The sequence below is a fragment of the Trachinotus anak genome, unplaced genomic scaffold (genome assembly GCF_046630095.1).
Source record: "Trachinotus anak isolate AG129_WGS33_773 ecotype Australia unplaced genomic scaffold, CSIRO_AGI_Tana_v1 ptg000008l, whole genome shotgun sequence".
In the NCBI taxonomy this organism is placed as follows: domain Eukaryota; kingdom Metazoa; phylum Chordata; class Actinopteri; order Carangiformes; family Carangidae; genus Trachinotus; species Trachinotus anak.
In genome coordinates, this window is record NW_027273859.1 from 10,533,854 (window position 1) to 10,558,176 (window position 24,323).

The window sequence follows — 24,323 nt, forward strand, 5'->3', positions numbered from 1 at the left end:
TACAGTCTGGAACAGCCAAAGGAAAATAGAGGGAAAATGCGATAACTTTTAAATATGACCTTGTGAAAAAATAATGATATAAAAATACTAGAGCATCTGTCTTGTTTTAGTCGAATATGAATAAAAGTAACGTGACCCTGATGCTTTCCAAGGCCTCTGGTATGTGGCCATAAGGAACATAAAATCTTAAGACAACGCCTTCTGACTCATTACTGGTAGTAGGGACAAAGATTACTTTTTTTTTTTTTTTTTTTTTGGCCACTCATCCCTAGTGGAAAAAGCTGCTTCTGCTTCTGCATTGTCCTGGCATTATATTTTTAGCCACAATATTTCAGGCAATGATCCGTAGAAACCATTTTAAAGAAGCAGTGCTGCACTTCCTCCTTAAAATGTGAGGTCTTAAATCTCTGCAACAACAAAACTTTCATTTACCTAAATGAGAGCTGTTAGGGAAGGCGTTAACTCAGTTATTAGCTGTTATGAGTCAAAACTACGTCTGTGAATCCCGTCGAAAGCTGAATAAATGGGCTCCTTTTTGGTAGCAGTTTTATTGACATTATTAACATGGTGCACTCAATGACAAAAGCGACATTATACACCTCATTGAAAATGCTGTACTTGGACATGTATACCTATATAACACTGACATCACCATCAAATAAAACTGCTTTTCTTTCCAGAACCAATTCTGATACTCTTTAATGATCCCCACTTTTGCTGTATTTTTACCATCCTGTCTGACCTCAAAATAAATAAAGGGAAGCAAGATGCCTTCAAGATGCAAATTCATTGTGGTATTTGATACTTCATGTTTTACTTCTTAGAAAATTATTGGTGGCAGCAGGAAATGTTGCCTGTTTTAAACGCATTAACACACACTTGTCTTATCGCTGAATACAATATTAATTTCCTTGCTGCACTAGCAGCACACACTTGTAGGACCTGGTAAAAAGCCTCAGTGACATAAAACTGTGAAATAAAGCATTAACTAAAGAGAAACACAGACCACATGGTTTGGTTGTGAATCATGTTATCTGATTCACTGTGAAGTAAGTATCCATTTGTCAGTAAGAGGCAAGCTCCGACAAAGATTTCACACTTTTGTACATTGACAGGAAATCCCACATTTGAAACCAATTCTTAAAATACATTGTTCTCATAATGTTGACTTGTGGGAAGTGTTGTTCTGACATTCAGGCTTTAACCTTGATTCTGAGCATCAGCTGAATGTTTCTTTCACTTCCCCAAATTCATCAATTTTGATGAATTTGAGTCTGTACACTGCGGGTGACCAGGCTCAACAACACACAAACAGCAATATATGCATAGTATACTTGAAGTTGAGGCTTTTATTTTGTTAATGAATATTGTTATTTTTCTATTGTTGTCTCTTCTTTTCTTCAGTTATCTTCATGTATTTTATCTCTTTATACCACACACATGAACTGAATGAGTTTATTATAACATGGAAACTGTATGGAAGAAATTAATTCCTATTAGTCATCTGTTGAATGTGCTTCTTATCTACAAAAAATAACACTTACAAAAATAGTAATGACATAAAGTTGTGTGTGTTGCTGATAATACTGTGAACATAGGACTTCTCCTCAGAAATAAAATATTACACAACACAGTTCTCTGTATCAGATTCATATTCTGTTAAAACTGGGGACAGAGTTTGATCCATGCTCAAAAATTTAAATACAGCTGTTGTTTTTTTTTTGTGTGAAAGCCAAGAGATGAAACAGAGAGAACAGACATTCTGAGACTCAAGTGAGAAAAAAAAAAAAAAAAAAAAAAAAACTTGAGTCCCAGACTCATTTGCTGCGGTGCCATCAGTCAACCAATGAAACTGCCCTGTGGAGACACCTTCCTATTTCGAGGTGTGGAGTTGAAGAGGGTGCCGCATGAGTTAATGTCACAAAACACAGTCAAGCCGGAGACTAGAAGACAACTTCTGGAAATGGGTGAGAATTATTTTTGTCTTTAATGAAGTCAGATACTGTTCATATAAACCGTTTTATGTGCTTAGTACAACAGATTAAATACGGTATAGCTTTAGTTATACATAGTTAGTTTCCAACTAACGTCTCGATTCATTGTTACATATAGTTTAGATAAATATAAACACTTCAAATGACTTTGAACAACTGTCTGCTTCTGAAAAGTAAATGAGTGTACATGTCATTAATTCATTAATTTGTGAAAGGAACAGAGTATTTCGATTTCGAGCGCCATAATGCCTCAAGAATGCACTATAAACCTTCACCTTATTGATCTTTAACAAGAGCCCAGATTCGTCTCTCACAATACTATGACTGAGATAAACATCTGGTTAAAACACTGCTGCAAATGCAAACTTTGATCCACACAGTAAAACACCCTTATAAAGTAACAGTTGATGTTCGAAACAATATATCAAGAACTATTTCTTCAGCACATGAAATGGAGAAGTTAGAGGCTACTGAAAGCAGAATTAAAGGTTCAAGCCACAGCACAGGAAATAGGTGATCTCAAAAGAGAAGCATATTGGTTTTGCACACAAGTGATATCACTGTGGGTGGAGGGGCTACGAGGCAGCGGGCTGACAGTTTGTGAAGAATGGTATTTCATCATTCTCAGACTTGTGTTTCATTGCCATGGTTTATCAGTTTTATATGTTTTATTATCCCCCACCCAACACACATGCACATACACACACACACACACCACAAACCACCTAAAAACAAAAAACAATTAAAAAAAATAAGCTCAAAAGCTTTAAGACAAATAAGATCGACAGTAGTTCTCAGTATATTCTATTACACTACTCATAGTAATATTATACACACCGTTTTTTAAATACTGTAGTTGATGTGTTACAATATCATACAGTGCAGCATACAAGCGGTTATGTTCATGAGCAGGAAGTGGTTTTGCAACTTGTGGTTTTATATCAGACTCAGTTAACAATATGTTCTACAGATTTCTATTTTTTCTGCTGACGGATCATCTGATCATCCACCAGTTATGTAAACTAAGACATCATCAGTTGACTTTACTTTTTACCTTTCATGAGAGACGTGTTTTAATCCGTTTAGACTGTGCATTGCTACACCTAATGTGTCTGGAAATGAAGAAGTGCTTAGTGTCTTCACTGCGGTTCTCTGAATTCAAATTCAACTTAAGAGGACTTCTTTGGAGTTTAGTGGTAAATGTCTTGTTCCTGTAATGTGTGTGTTTGAAGCTCAAGAGGACCAGAGTGAGACGTCACAACAAACAGCAGCCAGTGATGCAGAGAAGGGGACGATGAACCAGGTACTAACGTCAGTCACTGCTGATGAAATGTCAGTTGGCCTTCTGGTAGCGAGCTGGGCAATTTCCATCAGTTACAGTTAATCAGTGACTACAGACATGACTACTCAGAATGAGTTATAGGTTGTGTTTTCATTTCCCTTTTTTAGTGAATTTGAGATAGTGGCGAACTTTTTTTTTTCTGAAGTGCTGATTGTGTGTGTACAGTCGTTTCATCTTGATGGTGGATTGTGAAATGAGTAACAAGGAATAAGTGATTCTGCTTTGTATTCTGGCAGAGCTACGAAATGCATGCACGCCACAATATTTCACTGCACACTGAAACTGCAGGAAGGTCCTCACAGCCACTATTCTGGTAACTGAAATGAGAGGTACAATATGAGAAACACAAATTAGCTCATCAAATTTCCAAGACTGATGTTATTTGAAAGCCTGGTGGTTTCTGTGGTGACTCCTGACATGCCGATAGCATCAATCCAGCACGCCACTGACAATCATTGTGAGAGTCACATATCAACACATTGACATCAACAGCACCCACACAGTTTTCCAAAAAAAAAAAAAAATTTCACCTAGTGGAAATCAACTGAATGTTTCACAATGATATTCATTGTCTGGTGTAGAGTGAGATCTGCAGTAAGTATACTTCAGTATGTGGCTGTGAGTGGCGACGTTTCCTGTAGGCAACCATTGATGCATAAACCTGAAAGTTTTGTGAATCACATCAACGTGAATCAGTGACTGAAGGGCGATAAACACTTTGTGAATACCGGTGAATTTCTATGCAACATCCCAATTCAAATTTTGCAATTTCAGCATAGATCTCCCCCTCACATCACTTTGGATGCAGTTTTGCACATTTATCGAGCAGCTGCTTCTCCTGGAGATACAGGAAATTCAAGCGAGGTTCGGGAAATAACATTTTCACACATCTCCTCTTGCAAACAATACAAACAAAAATATCTGCCTCATCGAGCTGTTCTCCCGGCTGAGACACAATAACAGTGGAAAGTCAGAGGTGTCGGCTGCTGGCTGGGAACAGCAGTGTGGAGCCGCTGAACTGTGACTCAGTCGGGGCTATCTTGGTTAGAGGCCTGCACCTTCACTATTACTCACTCTAGAGGCCTACTTCTCGGAACCAGGAACCGCATAGAGGAACTTGATTCAATATGAAACCACCTTGAGCTGTTTTGTTGTACAATGACTGCCACTGAAATAAAGCAGCAGCTTCTACAGCTGGTGATTCAAAGTAAAATATTGACACTCTCCATCGCGGTCTCTGTTTTGACAGCAAATCTATCAAAACTGATTGACGCAGAGGCAAAGTGAGATTTCACCTTGAATATTGTTGCTGTGAAAAACTGACAACTTATGCCTCTTTATTCAACACGACATAAAAAAAAAAAAACCCAATATGGTTAAGTTTTCTGCTTGTGTTTAAGGTCTTAAAAGAACAGATCTCAAAATAAAACTCAGAATATTATCAGGGTTAAAATACAGAAACGGTGTCGCCTTCATCAACAGTTTCTCTTCTTGTGTTTTGGTAGTTTTACACTTCTCTTATTGAAATCTTTCTAACTGATGATTTTAATTCTGCATGCCTTCAGTGTTTCATTTCTCCTTTCTTGCAAACCACAAATAGTGACATTGTCAATTTCTTACACTGGAGTTCTGGGTAGTCTTGGTTTTAACACTTGATACATCCTAATTTCGTGGTAGCCTATTTTGTTCTGTCCTTCAGCGTTACTGACACAAGTTCTGCAGAAATACAGCAAACTGCATATTTTTTAGATATTACAAAGCAGTTTTTTTTCCCTTCTCACCTGCCACCACTGATCTATATTGTTTATAACACTTTATGCATTAATCATTTCTTATGGCTTATGTTTGTTTTTCTAAGAGACATTTGTGAAACAGGTGACTGACAACTCTAGACCAAAAACCCCACAAGTCTGCTGCTATCTCTCCAGACAGGATGTATAGCGGTTATCTATTGAAAGTAGCGGTAAAACCCTACTCTGATTTTGATGTTTCATTTCAGCATTTGTGTCCCACGAGATGACTGTGTGCATCATTTTCCCATCTATGATTATACCTTCAACTGTAAAACACAGTTTCCATTAGCAGTGCAGTGGACCATGTCACATTTACAGAAGCTGCTTGACTTTGAAACGCACGCTTACGCACGTTCGTTCCCTGTCTCTGCTGCAGGCTTCTCCCCCTGTTATTGAGATTCACGACTCCACGAATGAATGTGAGGAAGAGGTGAGGCCCAGTCTAGTGCAGATGGAGGAGAAGGCCTTTGTATCGAGTCTGCACTCTTTCATGAAGGACAAAGGTTCACCCATAGAAAGGATCCCACATCTGGGCTTCAAGCAGAGTGAGTTTACCTTCATCAGTGCTGCGCTCGCTGTTGAATGAGCGCATTATTCACATGAAATTAGAATCAGAATAATTAGGTCCTCGTGTGTGTGTTTTTTTCCACCCTCAGTTAATCTTTGGAAGATCTACAAAGCTGTTGAGAAACGTGGGGGCTATGATTTAGTAAGTGCAAGTTCTTAATTTGACTATTGTTCACAGTCCTTTTGCATCGTGTTCTGGTTTCTCAGTGGAAAACGAGTGATAGGTCAGGTGCTGCTACGTGGTGGTTTTTACCACACTGGAGAACATTTATGCCTCTGAGCTCTCAATGCATGACCACAGATACAGTGTTGTCTTTGATGATAACACACTGGGACAGGTGCTGCTTGAGAGTGCCACTCATATTGAAATAGTACTGAAGCAGAGTTGACCCTCACCTCTTCCACCACCGTGTCCCTGGGTGTAAACACAACAATTTGAGACGCCCACACATGTTTATATTTAAAAATGAAAGTGTTCTTTCAGTACTGAAAACTACCAGACATGGCATTTAAAGGGTAACCTGCTACTGGCCCTCCTTAAAAACAGACCTGAAAGCAGGCCCAGTTTGGCCCAAGCACTTGATGCAATTTGGAACCAAAGGGCCACAGTCCATAGAACCAAGTTAACTTTGCAACACAACTAAATACATTCAAATAAAAACATGAAGAAGTGTAGTAACAAGTGAACCTGGTAAGACTTCAAACACTGTCTATTCAGCACAATTTCAGCACAAGAACAAAATCATTTTTTCTTCATGCTGTGCGCCTCTGGTGGCCTTTGGGCCCTAAGCACTTGGGGAAGAGCCTTTCTGTTTTATGCATCATTGTGACAAGCCTTTGATTCTACCTAAAACCTGTCACTTTCCTCTCGCACACACATTAAAAAAAAATAATTGTAGCCATTATGGACTTGGACTCTTCTAACTGTGCGTTGTTTTCCACTGCGTTAACCAACAGGTGACGGCACAGCGTCTTTGGAAAAAAGTGTATGATGAGCTGGGAGGAAGTCCAGGCAGCACCAGCGCTGCTACTTGCACCCGCAGACACTATGAGAGGTAAGGATGATTCTGTTTCCCACTAACGTCTCGATTCAATCAGCATATCAGATGATTCATAATCATAAAAATGTATTTCTTTAGACTTGTGCTGCCCTTTGAAAGACACATAAAAGGAGAGGAAGACAAGCCTCTGCCACCGAGCAAGCCACGGAAGCCATATAAGAGAAACTTGGATGGCAAGGTCAGCAAGACTGAGATAAAGAGGAAAAGGAGTCAGTCGGATAGAGAGATGGATTCTGAGGTAATGTATAGTGTATCTCTGATGAAAAGTCTACAAAAAGAGAAACATGTCTGATCCACTATTAGTACATAAGGTGTTTTTCTAAAATACCTCCTGTATTATTTCATAGATACTCACCCAGAGGAGTCCAGAGGCCGCCTGCCAAAGTGAAGCAGTGATGCATCCTCACTCCGCTCTCTGGGCTGTCACCTCTGACAGACACCATCCAGACAGCTCTCAGCCAAACAGAGCCCCCACTGATCTTTGTCCTTCTCTATACCTTCTCCCGGTCCCCACATCCAGCCCTTGGACTACTCAGTGCCTCACCACCCCAGCATCTGCTGCTGGAGAGGTCATCTCTCCCCTGGAGAAAAAAAAGCGAATGGCTCAAGCCAGCCTTAACTTGCCCGCGAGTCCACAGAGTGAAGATAAAGAAAGGCCCTCCGTCATCTGCTGCTCCCAGTCTCCAGCCCGGGCTTCTTCCAGCCAGAACTGCAACTCCTCTGATGGTTCTCCACGCCCTTTATCCTCCTCCTCTTCACGCAGCCCTTCCCCTCTCTCTGTTTCATCAGAGGACAGTCCAGCAGGGAATGAAGACAAACCTGCATCGAGCTCAGAACTGAGCCAAAACTGTTCTAGCTCTGTTAAAAATACATCCAACTGCAGAGAGGACAACAAGTCTGTGAGCTGTACACAGATATCCAAAGACCTTGCACGACCGAATAAAGACATTTCTCACGTCAGCTCCCAATCACTGACCGCTGACTTAATAAATAGCCAATTTAAAGACTCCCCCTGGAAGCCATTCCACAAAGGGAGTGTCAAATACTTCACCCATGCTTTCCACCCATCCCCCTCTTTCACTGAGAAGTCTGACTGTGCTCCAACATCTACCTCTAGTTTCACCAAAGTTATTCCAAAACCTGTGCAGCTTCTGCGGCCCGCTCCTATTCGGCCAAATTTTAAAATCCACCCTAACAGGTTGCCGCACCAGGATGACCCTCTGACTGGTGCAAAGAAGCTGAACAACATGACACCGTGGCTTTATCAGTCAGAGAAGAGGGAGAAATCCAGGACAATGCTACAAAAAGTTCCTCACACTCAGCAGAGCCTGTCCCATTCCACCGCCCAGCTGCCAGTGTCGTGCATCCTATCAAGCTACGACAAATCAGGGAGAGACTCTCGGCACCAGCCTCCATTATACAATATGTTTCCCCCCAACAGAATGAGACTACCTCAATCCCAGCTAATGTACCGTCATATACCAGTGGGTCCAGCTCACTCTGCTCTCATTGGGCCTGCTGTTTACCCATATCCCTACTCCATTCCTCTGTTGAATCCCCAAACTGGATATACCCTACCTGCCATGAATCCCATCTATCCTCACAAGCTGTGATTTTTTTTTTTTTTTTTGTACTTCAGACTTTTTAAAATAATCACTGTTCCTTTTTGCACTGTGGAAGACACCCATTGGGTTTGTTGGCCAACTTTTGTATTGCTCGGTGTAATTTTATATTTTATTTTTATGACAAATTCACAATAGATTGCTTAAGCACTTCTGGTTAAGTTAAAGATAGATATAAGATAGATTTTGGCTAAATCACAGTTCTTCCACATTCTTCCTCACTTGCACAATCTCAATACTTTGTTTTTGAAAGCTAAGAACATTCTGTACTGTTCATCATTGTACTGTATTGTAAAGTTTGTTGAACACAATAATACTGTATCTGCCTTATATCAGTGTTAAACATTTTTTAAATGTTACATACAGATCTCATCGTCATTGAAATGTATTTAAACAGAAAGTAAGTAAATGAATAAAAAACTAAAATAAACTAAAATATTAAAACTTTTGGTTCTTTGTTCTTGAGCATAGAAATATTGCTGATTTCTCCGCACTGTAAAAAAATATCATGAAATATTTCACCATAAGATTCTATTCAATTGCTTATTGTTTTTTTAATCAGTTTCTCCACCATTTTTTCAAATTCATTTACCAGTTGAATTTAATTTGTCAAACGATCTGTGAGTGAGTGACGTCATCAGGATTATTTCAGCAGTTTCATATGTTTATTCCACCAGCGACAGACTGATTCCCATGTGAGTATATGAGTAGGTCATCAGTGAAAAGGCATTTTTGAAAAGCAATATGATAGCAATATGATAGGGATGACTGGTATGAGAGCAAGCTGTGTTATTAGTGTCTGTTGATCTGCCTTGCAAAGTGACTGCAGCTCTCCAAGCTGTGGCTACAACTGTGCAGGTCTGATGTAGCACAGATAAGCCCAGAGGAAGCTGCTGTGAGAACTGATATGCAATACCGAACATCACTGCAGCAAGGTGGCAATGCCACAACGGATGCAAGATCATTACTGGTGAAAAACAAATATGTGGCAAGAGCACTGAACAAAGAAGAGAAAATGTGACAAATTAGATTCTGCTGAAAGCCACTGTGTGGTCTGAACCAGCTGGAACAAGCAAAGCAGATGTTGACATTTCTGTTGAATTCACAGGAGCTGATATAAACACACAACTGCGTAAGAGAGAGCAGACATAACAATGCAGGGTAGACATGCTCTCTGTGGGAACCAGGCTTCCATGTTTTGACTACAGATATATATATACATATATATATATATATATATGTATATATATATATATATATATATATATATACTTATATATATACTTCTAAGCATTCAGTGCCTGCAACCAGGAGTTGTAACTTATTAATAATATATGCATTTTTAATCATATTTCAATAGCACTTTTTCATTCAGTGCACACACTCTACTTATTGCAAAGTAGAAGTAGTAGTTTCACAAATCCTAACATATGGTGGTTACACTCTGAGCACACAAAATGTTATCCCTTAATTTAGACTCAGGAATCCCAACAGCTCACCTCCCACAAGAAAAAAGATTAAACCAGCCGTGATACAGACTCTAGACCCTACACATCATATATTTGTATAGCCCGGTCAGTGGTTGTGCTGTGGATGTAATATTCTCATAATAGAAACCTCCTGCAGCGTGTGAGGAAGCTCGCCTTGGAGGCTGCGCGCAGGGAACACAAACAACGCTTCAAATCTCGCGATAACACGGTTTCAGTGGCGCCAATAAACAAGGACTACAGTAAACACACGCTGCATGGTAGCTGTCTCTTTCGTAAAATGTTGTAGCTTATTAAGTTTCAGTCGCTTTAAACTTTAGTTGACAAGTACATGTACAGGGTTTGTTTCTGTTAAGCTCCGGTGCTTTGTCTTTTTACTTCGTGGTGGAAAAACTATGTCGGACGGTTTGTTTGACGACGGCAGCGACGCCAACCAAGATGACAGTCAGGAGGATGTTATGACTCCGGCCGAGCTGATCGCTAAACTGGAAGAAGTGAGCTGGTCTTAACTAAACGATTACATTTTGCCACACGTAGAGAGTCAGACCTCCTACAGTCTCATTAGCTCGTCCGTTCACGGTTGTGTTTCCCTCTGCACGTCGCAGGCTTGGCTGAACGAGAAGTTCTCCCCGGAGCTGCTGGAGAGCAGATCGGAGGTGGTGGAGTGTGTGATGGAGCAGCTGACTCACATGGTGAGTTGAATGAGGAATACCTTCTGCTCTGTGCGTTCAGAAACACCCGTGGTTCTGCCTAAACTCCTAAATGTAACAAAACAGCAGATGCAGGATGGTGCAGGGCTGCGATTATAGTCATGACTGATCAAACTGGATTGTAGTCCAATAAAAGTGGAAATACCACACTGTAAAATGCTGTTAAAGTAAAAGTCCTCCAGTGAAACCTTACTCAAGTATACAAACATGCATATTAATAGGAGAATGTACTTGCACAACAAAAGCAAAAGTTTTCAATGCAGAAAAATAGCTCTTGAGTGCTGTACTGTTAAACAAATGTTAGATAGATTATGATGCGTTCATGTACCAAGCATTTTACTGTGGCAACTGACTGAGGTTTAGCTGATGTGAAGGATTTTATATTCTGTAAACTGCAATATTTCCCTCATAAATGTAGAAGAGTGGCAGTAGCAAGTGGAATGAAATTGAATGAATCAAATAATGTACTTAAAAATTTTGCTTAGGTACAGCCCTGGAGGAAATTTACTTGGTTAGACTCCACCACTGTGAAATTGTCAATTATTTTGTCCATAGATATGGAAAATAGTGAATAGGGTGGAACAGAAAATGGCAACATGTCCTCTTGTTTGAGAAGCTGGAACAAGCAAATGTTTGACTTTTTTTGCTTGATAAATTACTTGAATTGCTTTTTTTCAGCACTCGTCCAGTGTATTGCTGGGCAAACCATTCTATCATGAAATATATACTTGAGACATTAATTTAAGAAAAAACAAAAAACACCACATTATCGTGACACCTGCTTGCTTTACATATGTCCAGACATTTTTAGCAGCCTAAATGATTAATCAATGAAATTATATGTATAGATTAATTAATATACTCTCTCTCTCTCTCTCTCTCTCTCTCTCTCTATATATATATATATATATATATATATATATACACACACACACAAGATAAAATCTGTATAGGAATATTTCTGTTACTGAGTAACAAACAAATGTTTGAATCTGTTGTGTATCAATGTGACTGAGATTACATTACCGCTGTTGAAATCCCATTACCAGATCCAGCTGTGGAGAGAGAGGTTAATCTATGCACTGAATTAAAGACGTTTCTCACAGTGTTGTTGACCTTAACACCAACAGGAAGCCAACTTGCAGCGGGTGAAGAAAGGGGATGCAAAAGCCAGCATCCATCGCATGGAAATAGACAGGATCCGCTTTGTTCTGAGTAGCTACCTGCGCTCTCGTCTGCAGAAGGTCAGTCGGGTCAACGGTACAACATGTAAAATAAAGCTCTCATCTTCCTTAGTTCTTGTTGACAAAATTGCCGAATTTTTGTTCCATGTCTAGATTGAAAAGTTTTTCCCACACGTCCTGGAGAGAGAAAAGTCTCGAGCCGAGGGAGATCCCTCTCTGCTCTCACCCGAGGAGTTTGCCTTCGCCAAAGAGTGAGTGTGGTTGAATAAGATAAGAGCTGTTTGTTTAAACTACTGCAGTTTTTGTCACATTAAATTAAAAAAAAAAACATCTTTGTCTGGCATACAGGTACTTTGCTAACACAGAAACCTACCTGAAAGCTGTAGCACTGAAGCGCATGCCCCCCAACCTACAGACAGTGGATATGCTCAAAGCAGGTAATGTCTCCTCGACGGTTACCTCACATGCTCTCTTTCTATGTGTTTGGTCTTAGATGACCTGTACCCGAAATACTGCTATTGCCATGCGCTGGCAGATGGTGGCATTTGCTCTGACATTTTCACTGACCGTGGCGCTAAATCCAGTGTATTCTAATGTAATCCCAGTGCCTGAGCCCTGTTTGGACTCCTTTGTGTTTCTGCGGGTGAAAGAGAGACAGGAAAACATCTTGGTCGAGCCCGAAACAGATGATCAGAGGTACTTAATTCATCAACGTCACTTGATATGTTGTCACAGTTTTTAAAACCCAGTAGGTGGCAGTGTTACCTTTTCATATTCAGTACTGCTATTTTATTCCTGCATAGATACTAAAACAACTGATATTATCTCTACTGCGTCTCTTCTGTCAGAGAGTATGTTGTGGATCTTGAAGAAGGCTCTCAGCACCTCATGCGGTATCGAACTATAGCACCATTTGTTTCAAGTGGAGCTGTGCAGTTAATTTGAATGTAGAGGTAAGTAACAATGAGGTCGACTGTCATCTCTCTCATTAACTCAATACTGCCCTCATGCCCTCTTGTACAGGCATCTGCTAATTCATTTCTGCAGATCTTACATAAGCAACAGCCTTGCAGTGACATCTGGATGTATTTTTAGGTCTCACTTTTTTTTTTTTTTTTTTTTTTTTTTTGCACTGTTCATTGTCTCTTGGCAACAGATTATGAAAGAAGAGTACCTCTTTTAATAATCACAATATGTTTACAATACGTTGGACATCTGTGTCATCTCACTGAACTACAGTTTACAATTAAATACAGCTAACACATGGTGATTTTTTTTTATGTTACAGGGCTGTGTGTTTGTGTGGATGGCTCCAGGAGATCATAAAATGAGCATTGGCTCATTTTCATTACCTAGTAGGAATAAGGAATGAGCAGTTTCACCTGCAGAGACTACAACAGGAAACGTTTCCTTCTTTGTCACTGTTGTCAGGATTCAGGACTAAATGGTGGATGCAAACATAGAGACATTTGTGGTAACATGGCTTCAAGAAATGTAACATTAATACCAAATATAAGGTCACCACTAATGAGAAGTGAAGGCTGTGAATGAACCATATTTACCAAACCAGCTTTTGCAGTGCTGTGGTGGTATTTCTGGACCTTTTTTTATTTTTTAAAACCATGTCACAACATAAGTTTGGTTATAATGTATTCCAGTGTGTTTGGCTTTGTGAGACTGGTAAAGACTCTTAAGAGTCTGTCTGCCAATTCACCACTCCCTCTGTTACTATATCCAGATGACTTGCATTACAGGGTTTTTTCTCTGCTGCTCAATAACAGGATGCATCATATGACCTGGAGGTGAAATTTCATCATTTCACTTGGCATCACAATGCTTAGCATCACAAGATGCTGATGTTAATTTGTGTGTATATTTGAAAGAAAGCTGTTCCTTCTGGTGAAATTCACACTCAAATTAATATGAATAACTGTCATAATAAATGATAGAAATCCTGTCAATGTTCCGAGAGCATCTGTGCACTTTTCACCTTGACTACCAAGTCCGATTTTATATGCTTATCAACATTTCTCTGCTTCACAACTTTGAAGTTTCTTTAAATTTGTGTATTTTTTAGTTTCTGCCTAAAAGGATGTATGGAACATTGTCTTCTCTGAGACATAATTGTTGTAATAGTGTTGTTATGTAAGCGTTTCAGAGGGAGAAAGCCGAGCTCATTGTTTGCCCTCACACAAAATTGTCCGGTAATTGAAGCCAATAAGGGACTGAGGGAAATCCGGCTTTGCAGAACTGAACAACATGTCAACAGACGGGCGTCTTCTTGAACTGCATTGCTGATCTAGCTAATATCAAATCCTACAACACCTTGTTAGGAAATTAGGAAAAAGTATTTCAAGTTTATGAATGCTATTCATATTAAAATGTTGGTAAATGAAAATAGGTTTCCTGTAGACCTTGAAAATGGTTACAAATGTGTAATAAAAAAAATTTAAAAAACTATTTTTCAGTTTATTTATTAATCACAGCACCCAACTTCATGATTCAACCTCTATGAGCTTTCTTGATGGCTTCTCATTATGCAATGGCAGAAAGTCAAATCTTGACCAGTATGACCACTTTCATGCCAATTATGATTGAAGGCATTTAAATGCCCTTTAGTTTGGCGTCCAAATACATATCCTTAAATGTGGGTGACGTGTTTAATGTAACTCAATATGTATACACGTACTAGGCTTGACTCTTGAATAGCATCCCCGGTTAGATGACTGGCATGCTGAGAGTCGTTTGTAATCTGGCCCACCCTCAGCGTCACACATGCTGACGGACTTTGGGACAGTGATCCTTTCAAGACACCAGCCAGCCAGCAGTTGACCTGGATCCAGGCCCAGGCCTCAGCAGGATCTATGTCCATTGACAGGTCTGAGAATAGAGACCAGGATGACTGGAATAGTTTCCACAATGAAGGGCAGCACTGCATCTACATATAGTAGACTTGTGTATACTTTTATCGCCATGTCAGCACTGAGACGACACATCCGAGGTCACAATACAAAGACATAACTTCACATAAATCTTTACAGCTAAAACAGACTGGTGTGACAACGAGTTCCTGTCCTGACAGTCAAATTCTGAATAAGGCTACACACAAAGCACAGAAATAAAAAATGATCACTGTTGCTGTACATTATCTAAAATCCTTGTTAGATGCAGATCTAAAACAACAGCAGGACACAAAAACACAATATTCAGCTGATTGGTCAGGACAGTGATGAGGGTGGAGTAGACAACATGACAACTAAACTGAAGTAGTATAAATAGGACACCGGTCCAGATTCTCCTGTGGCCAAAGGGGCGACTGAGACTGAAACGTGCTGCTCATGTGGGTTTGAAAGTAAGATTTTAAAATATTTGAGACTTTCAATGTATGATGACAGTGATTTTGCAAACTTTATTGAAATGCTGTTGTATTACTGGTATTCAGTTTTTTTTTTCTTCTTCTTCTACTTCCTCCAGCCAAACACTGAGGTTAATATTCCCGACGCTCAGCAGCAGACTACCAGCATGGAGATCTCTAATACAAGGTAAGCACTTAGAAGTGAGTGGTGATTCTGCTGCTGTGGGCAGTATTATCCTGCATCGCTTCTTCAATCATTTTCAAGAAAGTGAGGGTGAATTATAACTATTTTGATTATATCACATTCCACGTACTGTATATCACACTTCTCTTGTCACCTCAGTGATGCATCTCACAAGCCAATAACAGCACAGTTACAGAAGTTTCATCCCCGATATTTATTGAAATCACTGTTTTATCTCTTGCAAGTGCCGTGCCAGTGGTTGGCCTTGGGTCAATGGCCCACTCAGCTGGACTCGTGGAGCTTGCTGTCAGGCTGTGCTTGAACCAACGTAAACAACTGTGTCCTCACGTTTGGGTTCCCATCTTGAAACCCCAGCGCCCTTGCATCCGTCCTCAGGTTACAGATCAGCTGCCCTCTGACATCTTGAGTCAACTATCTTGGAGTTTCTTGGATGACCTGGATGATGAGGTTTTGATCCCAGTCAAGAACAGACGTGTGGTTTTCGCTGACTCAAGAGGATTGTCTCTAACAGCTGTGAGAGAGTTTTCTGATGAAGAGGAGCAGGCTGACCTCGACCTGCTGCCATCGCTGCAGGGTTTGGGAAGCATGACGGAGGACGGCTACAGCTACACCGTCAGCACCTGCTGCCCAGGAACACGGCTCAAACTGGGCTTCTCGCAGCCCTCTGCAGATTTCCAGGCCTTCCGTGCCAAGCTGGCAGAGAGCATGGTTATCCTGGAGAACTGCAGTGTTACAGAGCAGGCCCTCCAAGGAACTGTCCGAGTCAGGAACATCAGTTTCCAGAAGGATGTGCGTGTGCGCATCACCTTTGACTCATGGCAGAGCTGCAAAGATGTGCCCTGTACGTACCTGCAGAAACGCTTCGGAGGACCACAGACAGACATCTTTGAGTTTGACATTGCCATTCCTAAAGTGCTAGATGCCAAAAGGAAGATTGAATTCTGTTTGAGTTATTTACCGGGAGGGCAGAGCGAACCGTTCTGGGACAATAACAACGGACAGAATTACAGCATTGCTGTGTGTGTGAGCTCACATCTCTGTTGCGGGAAGAATCTAAGCGAAAGGGCGTGATATACTCAACCTAGAAAGGATCCCTGATTTTGTCAGACATAGTACATTAGTCCTGGGTAAAGATGAGGTGGATATTTTTTATTACATGTGCATTATTTTCACTCTGAATTGGTACTTGTGTTTTCATAAATGTTTAGACATTTCAGTAACTGCTTTCTATAAAAAAAAACTGTAAAACAGGCCACTCTTGTTGCATTCAATTTTCCGTTACAGTTTTCTTTTACAGTCGACATCAAATGGGTGACCTTGTTTTTCAAGTCCACACTCTCTCATTATGTTCTACATGTTGGCCACTAATCAACCTGTGTGTTACTGTTGTGCACCAGGGAGGGGATCCCTTTCACTTTGGGCATTTGTGGGATTCCCATATAGGTCAGAGATTACTGGTGAGGGGCAAACAGAAGCAGGAGTGAAGCTATTCTTAGCTCAGCCCTGTTTCGAGAGCCCAGGCTTGCCGTCAGAGACTGGTTGCAGGGAACTTTGATACCATCTTCCCCATTACCTTCCTCCAGTATTCAAAACCCTAACACTCTCAATAGTCCTCCTTTCACTATCACATTGCACCTTTTTTTTTTTTTTTTTTTTTTTTTTACAGTAAAAGTCTGTTGTGCAACATTTAGACACTGTGTGTCATTAATTAATTAATAATTACAGTAAATGCCCTAATTATAACTCTACAATTAGCTTTTCAGGAAGGATCAGTGTACTTGCCAGGGACGCCTAAAGCTAAAGTTAAAGCTGCAGTGTAGCATTAATGTGTTTTTTTAAAAGTCACATCTGGCAGTGACGTCATAGTGAGAGCATCACAAGAAGCAGAAATAGCAAATAATATGTTATGACCTCTGTATTGTTTAAAACCACTGACTTATAAAAGGGGCATGATTCTAGCATCTGCACGTCCAGGTTGTAACAAACACAAATTCCTTTAAAATAATTCACGTCAAACTAGTAGACCAGCATAAGAAAAAAAAGAAATCAAGAGCACAAATGACTCTCACCAAATAAGGAGCACAAATGAACTCCTCCTGTTTAAAGCGTATTATGTTTGTTATGTTTGGTTCAGCAGTTATGGATGGGTGTTTGCTGTATTGCCAGCTGTGATCGTGACAGAGTTCTGTGATGCACATTGTAAAAGTCTTATACTCGCTATTCTAGTCCAGGCAGGAGGGAAGAGGGGAAACAGCATGCACACAGAGGTGGGCTGTCTCCACTGTGTTCTGACCTACACATGATGAACTCTACTGTTTTGTCTTGTGCAAAACTTCATCTTTCAGCATTGTAGGCTCACACAGTCCCAGGTCTGTCTCACACCAGCATCTCCCTCAGCGTCCAACACTAATGTTGCACACTTTGCAGCTTGGGTCTTTCTTGGCGTTGGCTGTGGTCAGACTCATGAGCTGGTGGTGCCCACTGATCAGATCCACACTGCCCTGATCCAAAGGAACCGGCTCTGTAAAAAGCACCTCAAGAATGACGTCACTGGCATGGCAGTACAGAGGCTCTTCCCCCGGCCTCTGGGGGGCAGTGTATGTGAGGAAGGGGTTGGAGGCCAAGTCCAGCATAGGGAGGCGGGTGCGACAGAAGGTGTCTCCCTCTGAGCCAACGGGGGCCAGCACCAGCACCACATAGTGGTAGGCTGTGTACATACAGTAGAAGTCTGCAAAATACAGGCAGATGTTGGGGTTCAGGAGGTGTCCAGCTGGGATCTGGAAACGCAAGGGCCCGTACGGGGAGTCTTTGGTGGGGAGGCCTGTATCAAACTCTGTGTTGCAGCTGAAGAAGACTCCGTTCAGTTTGCCGTTTATAGGAGAACCGTGACTCCCACTGCTGTCTTTTAGGGCTGGACGCATCAATCCTCCACATTCCTTCCTAATCCAAGACATGCAGAGGAAAAGTGTATTACATTTACTTGCTAAAGGCATGGTTTAAAGTATACAATGAAGAGACAAGAATGCAGCACTGACCTGACATAGTCGAAGTATTCTGGGTGCTGGTTGCGATAAAACACAGAGAATTTCAGCAGCCTCCCTGCGGAGCCTTTGGCCTTGTCAAGAAGCTGCTGTAGGTGCTCCATGGCATAGTCTGCGAAGTTGTTAGGAACTGTATAATCATTTCAAGTCTGCACTGCTTTCAAATGCTAATGACTATGCAGTATTGAGACAGGATTGTTATACTGCCATTTCTGTGCACTGCACTTCTTTGTCCTTACCTTGTATTGCTTCGGTTAAAGCTCTCATATTCCACTGCATATGTCATATCAGTGTTACTTTAGCTGTCACACATGGCATGTCTTACCTCCAGTGCAGAACTCCACCACCTGGCTCCACTCTGACACCAGGTAGTCACCATCGGGCTGTCGGACAGCAGTTTGAACAGCAACACAGTACTCTGTACGCGGGCTGAGGAACCAGTGTCCCCTCACTGCCATGGGGAGAGGCACAGCCTTGGCCACCAGCTTGGTTGGCACATCCTGGAGGACAAAGCAGGAAAGAGGATGCAAGGCTTTAACGGGCTGCTGTGCGTTTTAATTTACATTTCAAAGCAAATGTAAATGCAATTGTGAAGTCAACCATTTCCCTCCATAAACTTTGCCGTATTAGCATGATATTCCACTTCAAGCCCAAGCTGCTGTAACTAGGATACATCTAATCAAATCAGCGGCTTTGTTTTGGCCAAGGCCTCTGAGAAGCACAGCTAATTACTATGGGCTCAGAGGCCCATATATCCATGGTAACATCTCTGATGCAAGTTTGTTTGTGCCACTTTGGGTATCAGAGAGGGAGAGAACATATCCTCCATTCAGGAGCAGCTCACTCAGTCCTACCCCTGCCTTGGCTTCACAAAAGCACCTTTTCAGCAGTTGAATGCCATCTGTAATAATAGCCCATAATTACAGACAGTAGTTTGCATCTGAGCTGAACGAAGATCAAATGTGAGACTTCAACAACTGGAGCTAAATTTAGCGTATAGCCATGTTAGCGGCTCCATGAGGCAGAAGGATACTTAGGTACAGCGGTGCTTTGAGATAAAGGCTGATGTCAGCATGCTAACAATGAAAACGCTTACATGCTGATGTTGGTATAATGTTTACCACGTTCTGTGCACCTTAGTTTAGTGTGTTGACATTGACCTGATAATGGGATAATGACCTGATAATGTACTGATAATGGTACAAGATGACAAATCAGAGGATAACCAGTGATTAATTCATCCTGAGGGAAACATGATTGTCAGTGTCCAATAATATACATAACCAATAATACAAACCATTTCACTAAAGCTAAAATTGGGAACTTCACAGTGGCTAGAGGAAACGTCAGAGGATCACCAAAGACATACAGTTCATCCACTGGGGACAGTGAATGTGTATATGAAATTTCATGGCAATCCACCCAATAGTTGTTGAGATATTTTAGTTTGCATGGATGCCGCTAGCAAAGGCTAAAAATAGGTAAACATCTGTAAGGTACTTGAAAATATATGATATACATGTTAGAGGTCCAGTTCATCTGGAGATCCAGGTACCGCAGATGGAAAGTATTCAGGGCAAAACTTCTCCTCTCACTGTTTGAGATTAATAGCTCCGGAGACATACATTTATTTAAGGGTGAAAAAAAGAAGAAAAAATCATTTCAGATTGTCTCTTTTCCACCTTATACCTGTGTTGCCTAGACCTCGCTCAATTTGTGACTTTAGTGATGTGCATACATGAAACCAGTTCTGTGCTGAGGCTGAATTTGTCAGCTTTTGTCCACTTTATGAAGAAACAATGTGCAAGTGAGTCACTGGCCTGAAGCTGTTGACTGCACTCATTTTCGGTTTCGCCTGTATTGGAAGTGACTGAAAGGGCGCAACCGCTGCTTTCTATAAGGCAGTTAGCCCCATCTGTTAACCCAACCAGAAATGCATGTTTTCCTGTCTCATTTAAGCTGTCCTCTATTGTTTTAAGAGGGGAATACAGTACACGGTGCACTTCTTCAGTCACATAGTGAGAGGCAAATTTTTCAGCAGCAAAAATTGATTGGTGTGAATCTGGAACATGGGGAAAGACAACCCAGCAGGGAGCTGATTGCATTCAGGGATCAGGCAGGGGAAGGTGCATGATGTGAGGTTGTGCAGCAGTTTCCAGTGGTCAGACCCTGTGTTTAAAGCGGTTGGGGTCCCTGCTCTCTTTGCGGCTCAGGTCAATGAAGAAGTGTGTGGCTCTGGCAGTGTCCTCGGGGGTCATATCCCACATGATGCGGAACGAGTCGCAGGTCACCTCACAAATCTGGATATTGCATGGGGTGGAGAGAGGGGCGTCCATTTCTGTCATCTGCAATTAACACGAGAGATTAGAGAGGATAGTTAGACTAGAGTGTAATCTGGGGCTGTAATACCAGTGGTGGAGAATGGAAACATCTGGTAAGAGAGATTAAATTGTATTACTGAGAGCTACAGAGTGGACACTGTACGGCAGTTGTGAAAGATCACCACTGAAAACACCTCACAAAATCAAATTAACCTTTCATTTAGAGATCAATGTCCAGGCTTTTTATTCACTGTCCTGCTCTTTTCTCTCCTCCTCCCCCCTTTTCTTGCCCTTAACTGACATTTCCCATCATTACACAACTCGATACGCTCCCAGCAGAGTGAGTGGCCTCTGTTATCCCCATGCATTTCATAATCCACCTACAACAGTCTCCCAGCAACGACACGTCCGCAGCCTCCCTCAGTCTTCTCCTGCAATTCTCAAGGAAGGGGGTCACAAACAAAAACACCGCTGCACCCATCACCAACAATTTAAACTAAAGGTAACTTTTGAAACACTCCTGCCTCCTCCCTGAAGTTTGTACTTTTTCAAAACAGCTGAGCAAGTGAACTCCTTGCTCGAGGGAAATCTTCACACAGCTTTTATATTGTCTGGGCTGAAATAGAGGAGGTCTAAGTAGGTATCTGTAGCAGGTGATGTATGATCATATTTCCTTAGTTGCCCATCAGCGAGTCGATCCAGACTGCTGCACATAGCCTAAAGTGCCAGCCTGGGGGCAATCTGTTGGTCAGCCTGTGTTTGTCTTTGATTAGCTGTCACCTCCACTTTCCTGAACTGATGGTAAGTCTCTGCAGCATGTGGTCATACAGTCACCTCCTTTCGCCCTGAGACTCAGTGCACATCCGTTCCTCCACGGCGTGCTTGTCTTACTCATCAGTCTTGAGTTTGTTAATGCAGTTAACTCTTCCAGTGCTGCTTACTGATCTAAAGCATTTTCACCTTTAATTCCTTTGCGTCCCAGCATCTCAACACCAAAGCAGCACATTGCATGTTTTGCTTATTGAAATCACTCTCACACTGAACATATGCTAAATCACAGATGTGCCTAAAACAACCCTCTAGCAATTTCATACAAACAGTCTTAAAATGCTCATTTTGTGCGATCCTACAGATGCCCAGTGTAGTGTCATTGTCTGACTGCTGGGTCTGCAAAGGTGCTCTCCAGTCAGCCTGTGATGGACAGGCTGCAGCAGCTCATTAAAGCCTGTGAACTGTGAAATTTGTGCGGTAGCTCGTTCACACGGGGGCCAGGGGAAAGAGCTGTTGCATCACGCACGTGTGTTTCCACGCGTCGGTTTTCCAGCTGCTGTTCTCCTTTCTTACCATGATGTCTTTTCAGAGGTAGAAACTGGGGCAAGAGGAGATTCTCACAGGGCAACTCATCAAAGCCCCATCTCTGTGTGTGTGTGTTCCACTTTTGGATCGAATACATGTGAACACAGTTCAAACGCAGGTTTCCATACCATTCACACAATCCCATTGTCCAAATGTATAAATCCGTCTGTACAAAGAAATGTGAGCCAATTATCTCTGCTACAATACTAGCTTTGATAGACATTTACTCCAAATAAGGTTACTGGGTCTAACTCATGATTATGACAAGGACTCACATCATAAGACATAATTTATTAAGAATTGTGTACGTCAGGCTGTTAGCACTGTTAGAATCTTTCACTGGCTGAAATACATAACACACGAGGAGATGTTATCTCTGTGAGGCAGCATCATGAAAGAAGCTGCTGCATTCATGCATATGGAGCAGGGCACAGAAAGCAACTCTCTGATTTAAAGTCAGTTTTTTTTTTTCCTCGCAGGGTGAATACTTTAAAACACATTTAGACAGCTGCACGAGGGAGGAAGAAAAGGCACAATTTTCTCAGCATATTTTTCAAACTAAAGGCGGTGAAATGGCCATCACATGCTATGAAAGGGTCAGAAATATTGTGTGATGTTCAGAAAACAAGCTGCTACAAAGAGATATTGTGTGACTAATACAGTTTGCACCCCCTCGCACAGTTAAATCAAGCATTAACATTTAAGAAAACAAGCAGCAAATCTGAACCCAGTCAGTGGTGCTGCATGAAAGATCTTCACAGTCCCATGTGAAGCAGCGTTGGTGGGACACAATGAATGTCATCACACGTGCATGTGTACATCATCAGAATAACATGCAAAAAAAAAACCCAAAGCACATTAGCACTAACATCCCAACTACTGCGTTCATCTGACTTTATCTGTAATATTACTTGAGAAATAGACAAATGAAACACCCCATCACAGCATAAAATGATCCACAACTTCAGAGTGCATTACAATGGATGTATTTTCTGAGTGTTTAAAGCATCAAAAAGCAGACTGATTGAAATGAATTCCTTACTTGTATGAGGGTGAAAATTTGAGGTGGGAGAAGATAATAGCCGGGCTGGATTGTACTATCCTCTTTTTCCGCTTTTCCACTTGCCTCCTCTGCTGCAGTCGATGATAGATCCCACAGGAAAACTGATTAGGAGGTGAAACAAACACACAGCCTCCTTTATCTCTCTCTCTCTCTCTCACACACTCTCTCTCTCTCTCTCTCTCTCTCTTTCTCCAGCTCACCCTCTGTTTCTCTCTCACTCTCTGTGTCACCCCCCCCCCCCCCCCCCCATCTAATTTTTGCTCTGGGCTCAGTGTGATGTGTACTTGACTCCTATGCAGCCACACAGGATGAATTAAAACCTGAAAGAAGAAAACTGGAGTGTGACCATGGTGAAACACTGAGTCAACCTCCTCAGCATCGTGCTTTTGCAGCCAGTCTTACACATCACATCACTCGCCAGTAAATCTGCCCCAAGGCCCAAAATCCACACACACTCTGATATAGACTGAGCACTTAGCTGCTTGCATAAATGTCACCCCTCAGATATAGAGACAGTATGGACACCGGGGTCGTGAGGAAAACAAATGAACCATTTTGTACACACTCCACTTGCTTCTGAGTATTCAAAAGAGATTACGCTTTAAGTGATGTCCCAGTAAATTACATAGAGCACCATCAAGACCTCAAAAAATATACATGTGCCAACTGTTATGCCATATGGACTAACTCCACAGGGCATCTCCCCCCAGCCCATACGGAGGCCAGGGATGCCTCTATGTAAGTACAGAGTAAGCAGATTTTCACAGGCATTAATTTTCAGAGTGATGTTTTCATACTGGTTCAACCTCAGGGGATATCTTCATTTAGGATTTCAGTAAAGATTAAAAGAGACCCTTCCCAGATTAGTGGCCATAATCTGCTGCCAAAACAATGGGCATGGCCTTAGAATAAAGACAACTAACAAAGGGATAAACTGTGAGAGTACAGTCCTTTGACAAATAAATAATATTTATATTTCTAAAAATGACAAGGATATATTGCCATAATTCCACAGACTGTGTGCGGTATTGAAAAGCTTCATTTATTTCCAGCCAGCCACAGATAAATGATACCCTCAGAGTGTAATTAAACTGCAATCATCCATCATTAGTCATGCCATGACAGTTTGCCTCTGTCCAAATAACCCTCTCAGTCCCAGTGGTGGGAACAGAGATTTTGGCCCCATTTACGTACAGCATTTATAAGTCAAAAAACAGGGTGA

The 24,323-nt window shown here is 41.5% G+C and overlaps 4 protein-coding genes across 7 annotated transcripts; 3 read left to right on the forward strand and 1 right to left on the reverse strand.

Annotated features, from left to right (window-relative positions):
• The first annotated feature begins 1,794 nt into the window (after window positions 1-1,794).
• Window positions 1,795-8,815, forward strand: arid5a (AT-rich interactive domain 5A). 2 transcript variants are annotated; one of them, XM_071482494.1, is made up of 7 exons: window positions 1,798-1,967; window positions 3,227-3,297; window positions 5,506-5,674; window positions 5,786-5,838; window positions 6,654-6,751; window positions 6,836-6,995; window positions 7,105-8,815. In XM_071482494.1, the coding sequence occupies exons 1-7, from the start codon at window positions 1,847-1,849 to the stop codon at window positions 8,368-8,370; spliced, it is 1,938 nt and encodes a 645-aa protein (XP_071338595.1). In that variant the 5' UTR covers window positions 1,798-1,846; the 3' UTR covers window positions 8,371-8,815. The 2 variants fall into 2 exon arrangements, with proteins under 2 accessions (XP_071338596.1, XP_071338595.1); XM_071482495.1 differs by lacking the exons at window positions 5,506-5,674; window positions 5,786-5,838 and having other exon boundaries at window positions 1,795-1,967; window positions 7,105-8,509.
• A 1,270-nt stretch (window positions 8,816-10,085) lies between these two features.
• Window positions 10,086-14,220, forward strand: gins4 (GINS complex subunit 4 (Sld5 homolog)). Its single transcript, XM_071482506.1, has 8 exons — window positions 10,086-10,360; window positions 10,472-10,558; window positions 11,707-11,820; window positions 11,914-12,011; window positions 12,109-12,197; window positions 12,366-12,456; window positions 12,609-12,713; window positions 13,049-14,220. Exons 1-7 carry the CDS (start codon window positions 10,262-10,264, stop codon window positions 12,703-12,705), a joined length of 675 nt encoding a protein of 224 aa, XP_071338607.1. The 5' UTR covers window positions 10,086-10,261; the 3' UTR covers window positions 12,706-12,713; window positions 13,049-14,220.
• Window positions 14,221-15,047: 827 nt separating this feature from the next.
• On the forward strand, window positions 15,048-16,571 carry ppp1r3c2b (protein phosphatase 1 regulatory subunit 3C2, duplicate b). 3 transcript variants are annotated; one of them, XM_071482504.1, is made up of 3 exons: window positions 15,053-15,112; window positions 15,235-15,302; window positions 15,545-16,571. In XM_071482504.1, exons 2-3 carry the CDS (start codon window positions 15,283-15,285, stop codon window positions 16,389-16,391), a joined length of 867 nt encoding a protein of 288 aa, XP_071338605.1. In that variant the 5' UTR covers window positions 15,053-15,112; window positions 15,235-15,282; the 3' UTR covers window positions 16,392-16,571. The 3 variants fall into 3 exon arrangements, with proteins under 3 accessions (XP_071338604.1, XP_071338605.1, XP_071338606.1); XM_071482505.1 differs by having other exon boundaries at window positions 15,082-15,100; XM_071482503.1 differs by having other exon boundaries at window positions 15,048-15,302.
• Window positions 16,572-16,956: 385 nt separating this feature from the next.
• Window positions 16,957-23,270, reverse strand: LOC139623887 (phytanoyl-CoA hydroxylase-interacting protein). Its single transcript, XM_071482502.1, has 5 exons — window positions 23,081-23,270; window positions 20,530-20,706; window positions 18,687-18,861; window positions 18,356-18,473; window positions 16,957-18,260 (listed from the first exon to the last, which is right to left on the reverse strand). The coding sequence occupies exons 2-5, from the start codon at window positions 20,704-20,706 to the stop codon at window positions 17,714-17,716; spliced, it is 1,017 nt and encodes a 338-aa protein (XP_071338603.1). The 5' UTR covers window positions 23,081-23,270; the 3' UTR covers window positions 16,957-17,713.
• Between the last annotated feature and the right edge of the window lie 1,053 nt (window positions 23,271-24,323).

Excerpts from the sequence above, each read along its gene's own strand:
- LOC139623887 (XM_071482502.1), bottom strand. The coding sequence starts at position 20,706 with ATGACAGAAATGGACGCCCCTCTCTCCACCCCATGCAATATCCAGATT. Across the intron at positions 18,862-20,529 it reads CCAACCGCTTTAAACACAGG|GATGTGCCAACCAAGCTGGT; the intron begins GTCTGACCACTG and ends TTTGTCCTCCAG. Across the intron at positions 18,474-18,686 it reads GGTGGAGTTCTGCACTGGAG|ACTATGCCATGGAGCACCTA; the intron begins GTAAGACATGCC and ends ACAACTTCGCAG.
- ppp1r3c2b (XM_071482503.1), top strand. The coding sequence starts at position 15,142 with ATGTATGATGACAGTGATTTTGCAAACTTTATTGAAATGCTGTTGTAT. Across the intron at positions 15,303-15,544 it reads ATGGAGATCTCTAATACAAG|TGCCGTGCCAGTGGTTGGCC; the intron begins GTAAGCACTTAG and ends ATCTCTTGCAAG.
- gins4 (XM_071482506.1), top strand. The coding sequence starts at position 10,262 with ATGTCGGACGGTTTGTTTGACGACGGCAGCGACGCCAACCAAGATGAC. Across the intron at positions 10,361-10,471 it reads TGATCGCTAAACTGGAAGAA|GCTTGGCTGAACGAGAAGTT; the intron begins GTGAGCTGGTCT and ends TGCACGTCGCAG. Across the intron at positions 12,198-12,365 it reads AGTGGATATGCTCAAAGCAG|TGCCTGAGCCCTGTTTGGAC; the intron begins GTAATGTCTCCT and ends ATGTAATCCCAG.
- arid5a (XM_071482494.1), top strand. The coding sequence starts at position 1,847 with ATGAAACTGCCCTGTGGAGACACCTTCCTATTTCGAGGTGTGGAGTTG. Across the intron at positions 3,298-5,505 it reads AGAAGGGGACGATGAACCAG|GCTTCTCCCCCTGTTATTGA; the intron begins GTACTAACGTCA and ends TCTCTGCTGCAG. Across the intron at positions 6,752-6,835 it reads ACCCGCAGACACTATGAGAG|ACTTGTGCTGCCCTTTGAAA; the intron begins GTAAGGATGATT and ends GTATTTCTTTAG.